Below are 12,562 nucleotides of genomic sequence, written 5' to 3' on the forward strand. Positions count from 1 at the left end.
CGTAAATCAAAAACCCCAACTGAAATCTATTGTTCTCTACATTCCCAACAAGATGCAAGAACAAATGAATGTCAGCGAAATGCACCCAGAGCCATGTGATATCTCCTTCACTTACCTCATTCGCATTTATGATAAAGGAGAAAATGCTCGCCATGACGCACTTCCTATTTAACTTCCTTTTTCTTTCCGTCAGAACACCAAGCCGTAAAAAGACAAAACTTTTAAGTGAACAATGGCGACTTTTATCTGGCATAAGTGATTCTATTTCGGCGCCAAGCAAAGGTTGTGTTTGCACGTGTACTGAACGATTGCTTTGAAGTTTACGTGATAAATACTTCATCATAAATGCTCTCTTAAGAAAATTCTTGTTATCTTTCATTATCGGTATTCAGGTTTGTGAAACTGATAAATCTACAAAAGAAAAATCAGTTCGATTTTTGATTTACCTAATTCTTTCTGTTGTGTTACTGATCCAATGAAGATGAAGGCTCTGTTGCTTTTGCTGATTGTGGGGGCAGTTCAAGGTGCGATTTTGCCCTTTCTGCAAACCCCTAAGCATGATGGTGTCAAGAGGGTTTGCCAATTGACAGCCGATAATTTCACCACTGTTGTGAATGCAGCGGATATTTCTGTTATTGTTGTCAAAGATCCACTCGTTACTACCAAATCACAATGTCCAAATGAATTGGAAACATTCGCTGAGGTAAATATTTTCTTATTTTTTTTAAGATTGTGATATGTTGCATACAAAAACAGGAATTCTATATAAGTCTATCATTTTCAAAAACCACGCTTCTCCCATCAGTGTTCTTGAGAACACTGCAAAGGGTATTTTGTAGCATTTGCTAACTGACTTTTCCTGAATTAGATTGATTTAAAGAATTCTGAATACAAAAAAATAAGAACTTTTCCGCAGTTTTACAAAAGAGAGATTAAAGATTTGGGAACTGTCAGCAATATTAAATTTTTCTACTGTCATTATTTATATAGTATTTTTTTATTGCAGTGAAATCAGACAAACTGATTGCAACAGTGGTTTCTTCTAGTTCTCTATAAGTTTCAAGGCGTTGTTTACATTTAGTTTATTAAATTCTCATTAATCTAGAATTTTTGAGTCGTTTTCTATTTTTTCTCTAATATTTGAAAAATTATGTTCAAAAAATTGGGCAAAACGAAAAAAATAAAGCATTATAAGATTTCAACTTTAGATTATGTTTTTTCCTACACTTTGATATCATATACGGAAAATTCAATTTACTTCTTGAAATCCTAAAGAATGAAGCAATTTAAATAAACTACGAAAATTATTTTTCGTGCAATGGATTTTTAGTTTGATGTTTCTGATTTTAAAATTAAGTATACAATTTTCCCAAAAAATGCTCAAAAATTTGACATGGTCAAAAACAGAAGTCTTATTTTATCGCATTGTGTTACTCATTTGATTAAAATTAGTATTCAATATATTTGCTTGTTTTTGTTCCAAATGCAGAATCTGTGTTCAGTCAGCATAGAAAGAATGACTGACATAAGTGCCACTAAGCATGCGCCGGTCAGACTCTCGGAAGTATATTCAAGGTCAATAAAGAGTGATTCTTTGTCCGTTTATTTACAAAGTAGTTTTTGCCCCTTAAAGATAATGAATATAAATGGCATTTTTCTTAGTTATTTTCAATATAATTAGAACTTATTTTTCTTATTTCGTTTAATTGATTGCACTTTTAAGGAGTGGAGATCTTCTTTTTATTATTATCATAGAGGTTTTAATATATAACGCTTTAAAAGGTCATGTTTTTCTAGTCATGGTAAATTAAAATCTTTTTAAAATAGAGATCGTCTTCAGAAAAGTGAATCATTTTGCTTATTATTAAATTTAATTTGATTAATTAATTTGGTTAATCAATAGCTAAGTAACTAATCAAGACACACCATTCTGTGTGATATAAAGAATTAAAGCATCTAAGTTTCTGCCTTTTTGAAAAATTTGTCAGAACTTATGGCAATCTACATGATTTCATGCAAAGATTGGTGAATTTGGCAGTACCATGACCCTAGAAAAGGTTACGGAAAAAAACTCGCTTTCTTTTCATTTTGTTTTTATTTGCACATTACAAACTCAAAATAATAATTAATAATGTAAGAATTTTAAAAAATTGACTTTTTCATTTAGTTAAATTTGACTTTCCTAAATAGAACTAAATAACTGAAATTGGTGAAGAATTTTAGTCTAAAACAAATTATAAGTTATACCAATTACAAATGATAACTAATTGAAACTCAATTTGCTTAGCTTTTTTTTCTGACAACTGTATGTTTAGTAAACCATTTCGTTCGAATCAAAAGTAAATTGTTATAATCCGAAGGTTTGTAAATTTTAAAGGTAAATAAAAGGAATTAGAGATGAAAGAGAATTCCTTAACGTAGACTTTTATGAAGTTTTCATCGTATATACATCATAAATTTAAATATTAGATTTTTCAACATAAATGAAATATAAATTGAATACAAGAAATTTTTTTAACACTTTCAACACTACCGACGAGATATCTCGTCTTTCAGATACTTCTAATTACAGGTTTCTGTGTTCTAAAATTTGTCTTTTATGCCAGTTTAGATAGGTTGAACTTTCTAATGTATATCTGAAGAATATCTTTACTTTTCCATTTTTTTTTTTTTTTGTATAAAAAAATATCAACAGCCGGAAGAATTAATATTTGTCTTTTCATAGAATCGGTAGCATTGAAAGTATTAAAATATCCATCAATTATTCATTCATTTATATGTGACCGTATACTAGATCACCAAGTCCACATAACTATAAGAATACTAATAACAGTAAAATAATTTCTTTTAAATTTTCAAATTTCAAAATTTGACAGCATGAAAAAATTACTAAATTTTGTCTTTTCATGATATAGCAGAAAACTTTTTATGAAATTTATAGCTGTTGATAATAATTTCTAAATCCAGTTTTATTTATTTAATATGTTTTGCACTTCTCATGATCAGTATGAATACTTCCAATGATGGGAAAATTCGTTGGATAATTTTATTCGTAAAAATATCTTGCTATAAATCATGCATCGTGGCTGTTATTCACCATTTTTTAAAACTGTCCCACTGCTCTTAATACTTATTGAAACTCTTTATCTAAAAATAAAACTGATTCCCGATATTTTATCAGTTCTCTTCAATGCCTTTCTTCAATGTATTTTCTATGCTTATCTCAAGAGTACTCCTTGTCAAAATATTTTATCTCCAATTTTGACGTTAAGTGTAGATCAAACAATAGAAAAAAATAGCTATTAAATTTTAGAAAGACTTATATTTTAAAAATAATCTTATCTTAAGATAAAATTATTGTAAAATCATTTCATAAACAATATATCTCCTGTAATTTATTTAAAAACCAGTTAAATTTTTTCATATTATAAAGTGTATGAGAAACTTGCACAAAAATATTATTTTTCAAGGATTATGTCAACAATGTGTGGACACCAAGGGCTCCGTACCTGATTCTTCCGTAGATTCGTTAGCCGTAGATTTATAAGTAGATGCCCCTGTCAAATTAGTATTAAAAAAGTTAACGCTTATACTGCCATATTGGTGTGGTGTGGTATTTGGAAGTGTGCCTGTTCACATGTATTCTTTTTTTCTATGATCATGTCTCAAACTTGCGAAGTTCATTCTCTTGCACTTCGAAATTATTCTAAATACTGGATGTTAATTTAACTAATCAGTTGAAATTAAATTACTTTTTGTTTGAACTTCTGTGGAAAGTAAGCCCTACAAGATATAACGAATATCTTCAAACGTTGAACATTTAACAATTTATAGCATTGTTTGGGAGACTTAAAACTACTAGTTTCTTAACTCAAGCATTAGGCATTTTATTTCCGAGTTTGTTGTTGGACTTTTGTACCCGAACCAAAGAGTGTTGTGAGCATTCTTGGTAACTTATTCATTTGTGTAAGCGTATAGTTACACTGCAAGAGTCATTTTGCCGTTCCTAATCAAATATATAATCTTTTATATATTTTATTTTTTTAAGTAATGAATTGGAATAAGGCAATAGTAAATATAGTTTCTTTCACCATCAATCAATTCCTACTTAGGTTATACAACTGAATCAATTGACTCAAAAACTCTATCAAACGTTTAGTCAAGGTTCGATGCATCTTATAACGGTGGCTAGAACTGATTTAAAAATATTGTTGAGAATGTGTAATATCGCTTTCCCGCCTACTTCTTATTGTAAAGAAGAGAGACTTTAAAGACATTTTACTGAATGTTTAATGGGAACTAGGTTAATAATCTTCAACTATGGCTACAAAATAGGTAAAGAATTGGTGGAAAAATGAAGGTTTTCGAAAATTCAAGACTTATGGCAATACTATTATTGGGAACCAAGATTCGAAATACTTCTTGAAAATTTTATACCTTATCATGGATGCTATATAAGCGGAGGCCCACACAGCCGACTGAATTCTGTTTGGAATCTTAATCGCAGAGAGAGCCTTCCAGTGTTTTAGCATTTTGTGCTATGCTGCTATTTATGTATTAATTTGCTGTTGTGCTAATGAGTAATTCATTTCTGCAAATGTTGTCACTTTGTGCACTTTAACTGCGTTTCGTGTTTTCTTTGTTTAATAAAGTGTCATTATTCGTTATCGAGAGTATTGGACTTCTTACCTTATACTCACTTGACGGATTTTCCGAAACAATATTCTATAAGATTTTAAGAATTAATTTAATAAGAAAATCGGTCATCATTAGACAAGTAAAGCTTTATTATTTTTTACAGAACATTTTAGAAGACCTTGAAACAATAAACCAAGTGTAAATTTAAATAATTCAACCAAATATAAATTAAATAACTGTTAACAAATAAATTTGTTGGTCGATTGAGAACTTTATGTTTTGTCTTCGTTTTTTGTACTCTTATGTGGAATCTGACGAGCCATTCTGAATGCATCGTTTTCACATGCTTTTTTCATATTAGGTAATAATTATTATAAAAACAAAAACATTCGCGTTGATCGTTAGGAATTACAACAAAACTATAATTTTGTGTTTCCTAACTATGAAAAGGAATCCTTACATTTACATATATATAATTAAGCATTTTGTAAATTTCCGAAGTACAAAAGGGTAAATTGAATGGATTATGAATTCTAATGATCCGATGGCCACCAATTCGATACCTTAATTCAACGCTCCTGGTACGCAGTATACCAATCGATGGTCAAATGCCGTTCTCTTGGTTTGATAGAAAAATTAGAATAAGAGAGTATAGTCCTCGTGAGCTAATCATGGTTCAAAATTACGGAGTCTATACCAAAACGGTTCTTGTGTAGCTTTTAAACAGGCTGTTAATCAAATTACACAGAAATAAACTCATATTCAAGTAATATATTAAACACTGATTTCAATTCAAAATCAATAATACTCCTTACAAGAAGAACAAGGACATCGTAACACAAAATTGTAAAATCCAATTTTTTTTAGTTTCACAATTTCGATTATAGGTTAAATTGCGCAATCCAATATTTTTATCCTGTGGGACTGCAATATGACGTTATACGATTTTTTTCTTTTTAATTTTAACAGTATTATTGTTTGTTTTAAAAACAATTTTGATTAAATATTACTTTTTGAAAATGAGTTCTACGGTTGAAAATAATGGGTAATTGATGTTGCTATGGCCAATGACATTTTAAAAAATAGTGCTCTAGTTAACACCATGAAACTCTATACGAAAAAACGTTGAGTTATATCTCTTGGACTTTATCGTATACTCTCATACAATTGAGTACTTTGTATTTTTGTGTTAAGTTTCATCATTACAAAAGATCAACTTTATCGTATACTTCCTTCCCATGGAATGCTTTTTGTTCCGTCTTGTCATGAAAAAAAAAAAAAAAAATTCTTCCCTCCACTTTGTCATATAAGGAAGAGAATTGCCTTTCTTGTCTTCATAATACACGCCCAAACCATGAAGTTAAGTTTCGTCGGGAAAGGAAGATAAGTCTTTTCTCCCCAAGACTTTATCGTATACTTCAACATTGCGGAATACTTTATGACCCGTTTTATTTTAAGGAAGAGAATCAAAAATGCATTTAAGAACAACATTTCACTACGTCTTTCAAGTGGATACAAAAATTGACTCGATTCTGTTATTTAATTACAAACCATGTTTCATCTTTTCAGTTCTTTATACTTTTGAATTATCGTTCTCTCAAATATATAATCTTCCCTCTGGCATGTTCAAAACCGATATAGATCTACAAATCTGATATGAAAACCATCCTTTGAATTCCATATATCCAGTTCATTTAGTTGTATTCGCATTCCATAGATGAACCAGCGATTCTAAAAATGCATTTTTTGGATGATCTAAAACTTAAAGATTCCTTAAAATATCAATTTTTTAGATGATTACAATACATTTTTAAAAACACGTACGATGAAGTAAAGGGAAAAAATAAGAATTCGATTGCCGAAGTAATTAGTTATGCTACTGCAGTGAAATATTATCTCTGTGTTTATGAAATAGATAATTATTTATAGACATTCGAAAATTGAAATAGGCATTTTCGTATGCATGCAATTAAATTGTTATTAAAAAGATATAAATTTAATTCCTTTTCTTAGCATAAAATTACACAGAGCAAAGCAAATAATCAAATAAATCACATTATTTAGTATCCGCAAACTTCATATATAGAAGAATATTATAGCGTTAAGGAATGTTATTTTCATTAATTCATATAGGCACCATAATTCTTTCTTATGAGTATGTTTCTTTATTCTCTATGCATGCAACTATCATGAAAGCAGTGGTAGATTTTTGATTAGGCAGTTGCCTTGCGTTGATATTGAAGTCGATGAAAAGAATATTAATAATCTAATTGCCAAATAAATATTGTTACGAAATTTCCGGGGTTCGTTTGGATAGTAGGGGTTATATGGTGTGAAGAACGCTCAATCACCAGGCGGCAGTAGAAAATAAAACAACGACGTTTATTTACACGAAGACACACATGACAGCACAAAGACGACAACTATACACAGCACAGAAGACGATTATCTTCAGCCGAGACGTGCAGCATACAACAGACTCTACTGCAAACAGTAGCACACAGCTTAGTTCAGCACTAGCTTCACTCCGTCGCAGGTCCGCTTATTTCTGGAAGGCCAGTTCTTTACCGTCGCCTCCGACGACTCTCCGACTTCCCTGGTCCACGACTCTCAATTCCGATCTGGTTCACGACTACTATGCTCTGCTCTGTCACTCCCGACTACTCCTCAATTCACCACTGGTTCACAACAACTCTTCAACTCCACTGGTCCACAACTGCCCGGCAGCTGCGGGCCACTCCTTTTATAGGTCTCAGGAGGCGGGGCTAGAAACCTCTCAACCAATCAGGAACGTTCGAGGCGTAACTCGGTTCCTACTGGACGGATCGGGAAAATTCTCGATGTTTCGGGTTAATCTATTTTGGCGCCAAGTCGCCAAATTCGTCGCCAAGTCGCCAAATGGTCGCCAAGCTCTGGGACCTCCTATGGAACCAGCTATGCTGGGAAGCCGCATCACAGATTCGTAACAATATTTTTTTAATTGCGAAATATATTAATTAATAAATATTAGGATAATATTAACTCTTTTTCATATATTATTAATCAAATTTCTATCTGTTTCCTTACGTTCAGTTAGTCATTACGATATGTATGAACACCACGTATTTGCTTAAATGATATCGTGTATAAAGTGGACAGTCATGGGCTATAATAAATGAATAAATAAATAAATCTATATATATTTTCACAAAAATGCTAAAAGAATTAAGCTAAAATATATCATTAGCAAGTTGATTTTTTTTAAAATGTATTAAAATATAAAACTGAAATGACCAGGTTACTAAACGATAGGACTTCATATTATTCACTGTCTAGGGTCGCAAAATGCCTCTACATGAAAAAGTAGACCAAGCTTTTTTATACATTTTATGGATAATTTAATAAAAACAATAGAACAGCCAGGAAAAGATTTATCAAGGAAAAGACACGTACATACGATTGGCCAATCACTTTATTTTCTGTTATTTTTGCATAATTACTTCCTCTTTCATTTTTAAATAGATTAATGATGGCTGAAATGTCATTGATATAATTTCCAGTTCAGTGGTTTTCATGCTTTGGTTGTGACCTTAGAAATCTTAAGCAATAAAAAATGTCAAAAATTCATCCAAAATATTAAAAAATGCATACTTTAAACTTTTTTTATGCAAAAGCTAGCAACTAATTTATTAAATTAGTTGTTAGTGAAGTGAATTTGAAGTTAAAAGTCTTTTTTAAAAAATATACTTTTCTAATTTTCTTTAAAAATATTTTTACTTTCTCGCTTACCAAGTATACAAAGAGAGAAAATATTGCAATCATTAAAAAATTCAAGTTCAAAAAACACATTTTTGGAATTATGACTTCTGTAGACACGTTAACTCAAAGATGACTTGACGTCATCTTTGACTCTGACGTCAAACTCAAGGATGTTTTGAGATAGATAGGTCAATTTACAATATGTGTTTTACATCAAATTGTTAGATTTCTATCAAATTTCGAACGAAATCGTTTCAGAAGCCTGTCTGTGTGGCTGTCCGAATAAAAGTTAACACAATAATTACAAAATGAAAAAGCTAGGTTACTACAATTTAGTTTACTAATTTAATATCCAAAGTGAACATCTGTATCAAATTTAGAATTAAATCCATCAAAGCGATAACCGTGTGTCGGTCTGCTTCAATGCATGCATGTAAAATCGATAACTCGAAAATACTATAACTTAAATGAATAAAATTGGGTTTGTAATATTGTGACTTTAATGGCAATTATGTGTCAAATTTTGGCTTCAATCGGTAAAGAAAAAATGCCCAAAGAACATGTTCGGTTTTCTAGTACTTGTGTATTAACCGCATTCAAAAGATTAATCGTTAAAAGAGATATTTCTTAAGATCACATGTTTATAAGCTATTTCGTAACAATTCTTCGTCAAAGGCATGCGATTACTAATACACAAGCATCGATTTTCCTTCTGTTCTATGAGGCATATAACTCTCAAATGCAGGATGTTGAAAACTAAATTCTGAGCACTCGTGACGCTCATAATCTGCCCAAAGTTCACAGTTTCTTACTGGGAAACTATTTCCCCAAATTCAGCATCAAGGACATATACATTACAAAAATTCATTCCTTCCTAAAATTCAAACTGATTTTTATCTTAATTTCTATCAATGATGAGAAATTTGCAACATATTTCATAAAAGAATAAGGATGCACAACACTTTAAATCAATAGTTTTGAATTCTGCCTCTGTAAAATAATTTCTTTGCATTTGCCATTTTATATGAGATTTAGCCTAATGGTAGTATACATTTAGAATAGTGACTCACAAAAATATTAAAGCTCAATAGCCACAAGATTTCGAACAAATGGCTCTCAAATGTTCTGCATAGCTTATATACTAATACTGTGTTGCCGTTGCCAAACATATTAATGAAAACTGTTTGTAAATGGTTAAATTAATTTGAAATAAATTAGAAATAAAAATGCTACGCTTGTATCTTAACCACTATACTCTTCGCGGCTTGGCAACGGCGACACAATATTAGTATATAAGCTATGCAGAACGTTTGAGAGCCATTTGTTCGAAATCTTCTAGCCATTGAGCTTTAATATTTTCTTGAGTGAACATTCTAAATGTATGCTAACTACCATTGTGCTAAATCTCATCCCGAACTGAATTTTCAACCTCGTGTCCTCCCCTTGTAATATCAAATTTCGAAATTTGTTTTTTATTCCACCATGAATAAACGATGAATGCTTTTGAAATTTATATACAAAGGCCACCTTCACCTACCTGGTCTTCATGGAATATGGGCTCGCTCACTTTCATTAATTTAAAGTATACGACAACGTTCGGAATAAATTAAAAATATATATAAATAAATAAAAATAATTAATAAAACGCTCGAAACTAGTTATGTTTTTGAATATGTGCATAGAAAAGATTGGAAAAACATCTATAAACCAAAATATACCAGTTATGTGTCAAATTGTTTTTTTAATTCGAAAAAAAGGGCGTTTTTTGGCTAAAAAGAGGTATAAAGCAAAAATTTTCTTGTTTAGAGGTTTCCAAATGATTCGCTTAAACTTTTGCAAATAGCCTAAGAAATATATAATCTAGTTCCTGAACTGAAAAATAAGCTGTATTTCTATCCATTCTTTAAATATTGAATTTCAAATGATAAATAACATGAAATTTCCAATTTTGTTCACCTTATGAAGCACGAAAACAATTATAACATATTTCTAAATGAATAGATTACTCTAAGTCAGGAACTACGGAACTTATTGAAGAATTAGTATACCAAATTTGAACAAAAAAAATATACATTAGATTTTAATTTATGAGGAAGATAGTTCTGTAAAAGATTAGAATTTGTGGAAATGGCTTCTAAAGATGCAAAATAATAGTATTAAAGCGTATGTCAATGCAAGTATAAAAATCAACGTAACGTCTAAAAAAAAACAACTTAAAAGCAAAATTCTAATTGTTTTATATAAAAAACCTGTTTAAAATGCCAGTAAACCTTAAGCATTTAGGTAATCTATTTCGAATTGCGCGCTGTATTAACAGAAATGTAACTTGATTTTTTAATTCCTCATTTCAACAGAACAAAAAAAATCAGAAGAAACATTCATCCTTGGCTTTCTGTAATAGAAGAAAATCAGGCTATTAAATATTTCATGAAAGAATAAAAATGGTTTTCAACTTCAATGCAGTAATAAGATCCATTATTAAAAATCAGGCAAAAGAAAAAATTTAAAAAATGTCGAAATTCGGAAACAAATTTCATGACAATTAAATTGGACTATTAAAAAAAATAAGATTTTTTTTAATATTTTAACATTATAAAAATTAAATTTGTGCTATAATATTTTCGAAAATTTCGGTGAAAAACTTCACTATTTCTCTTAATTTTTACTTAAAATTAAAAAAAAAAAAGATTGCTTTGAGGTGAGAAACATTTTCTTATTTTAAAATATATCTGGGCCAAAATTAGTACTCCTGTCAAACGTGTACACAAGCACTTCTTTTTATAAATATAAAATTTATATATCACTGTTTGTATGAGGCAACGCAATCATATTCTCAATTTTGAGAAATAACACCGTGAAATTCTCTCTGTGATGAAAGTGAATATTTAAAAATAACTTTGTACTTTGCCACAACACTTCGTAAATTTTAATTTTTTTTTATTTAATAGATTGCTAGAAAACGGAACGCATAGTTGTCATTAGTGTTTAGATTTATTTTTTCGAGGATATAATTCGAAAGATTATACGATCTTTTCGGTTAAATCGAGTCATCAAGGTTACAGTATGGAAATAAATTCTATGCAATAGAACTGAAGTTTTCGTAATATTTTTTTCAGTTATTTTCATACAATGGCATAACTGAATGATGCATAAAGTATGATTATGCGACTTTATTTGTAGAAAAAATGATAAAATAAATTCTGTGACTTAAAGACTCCAGCGCTGTACACGACTCACACATAAACATTTGCTGTTGGGGAACCCGCACCCCGATGTACAGTATGTCAGTGTCCTATGGCTGTTCTTCACATTTTATTAGAATATCCACAATTTAACAATGAAGGAATTCGCTACTTTCACTCTCCTCACATCATTAAAAGATATTCTTCATAAATTTCTCCATCCCCATCTTTTTACCTTTTAAAAAATGATTGACTTTTACTTTTCGATTTGATTCTTGAATAACTTTTAGATTCTGTTTTACCATACTATTACTTTTTGTAGATTTTACAGGTTGACAGGTCCAGGAAAATGATATAATTTAGGAACAAATTTTTAAAACTTTCAAAATAAGATTAAATCTTACCACATGTTTGGCGCAGTTTAATCAAAAATGGTTCTTGCGCCAATAAACTCCGTGAACCAACCAACCAACCACAATTATCATCATTTCCTTCGAAAATGCCGTCAGATATAGGATGCGAAGAAATTTATGTTTCCGTTCTTAAAAAGAAATGTGTATATGCAATTTAAGAAAACTCAATTCATATTTTCCATGAAAACAAGTTAACTAATTTCGCCTTCATGCTCTTTTTATATGTATACTTCATGAAGTAAATTAAAGTAATGTTTTATAAATTAACATTTGTTGTATAAATGTTTGTTATTAACCTTTTCGCCTACGATGATCTCTTTGGCTGATGCATAGAATTACAAAAATTTTAATACTTAAATATAATTAAGTCGAAGCAGGAATTAATTTAAAGGTCAAAATGATCTGAATATGCTTTAGCACTGAAAGTGGACTTTATGCTCCGGTGTAAATGTAATTACAATAAAATATTCAAATAAGATGCATTGCCTAATTAGGAAGATATATAAATTCTCATATCAAGCGTTACAAGGATTTATCGGCATAGTAAATGTTGAAAATTCTTTTTAAAAAATTTAACCGCTTAGCAAAAAA

The 12,562-nt window shown here is 30.1% G+C and overlaps 1 protein-coding gene across 1 annotated transcript in view; it reads left to right on the forward strand.

Annotated features, from left to right (window-relative positions):
• Positions 1-227: 227 nt before the first annotated feature.
• The window catches only part of LOC129968601 (calsequestrin-1-like), a 56,363-nt gene continuing 44,028 nt past the window's right edge, over positions 228-12,562 (forward strand). The window contains exon 1 of the mRNA XM_056082663.1: positions 228-703. Coding sequence (XP_055938638.1) covers positions 476-703 — 228 coding nt within the window. The 5' untranslated portion in view covers positions 228-475. The remainder of the gene's footprint in view (positions 704-12,562) is intronic.

The sequence above is a fragment of the Argiope bruennichi genome, chromosome 5, assembly GCF_947563725.1.
Source record: "Argiope bruennichi chromosome 5, qqArgBrue1.1, whole genome shotgun sequence".
Lineage (NCBI taxonomy): Eukaryota > Metazoa > Arthropoda > Arachnida > Araneae > Araneidae > Argiope > Argiope bruennichi.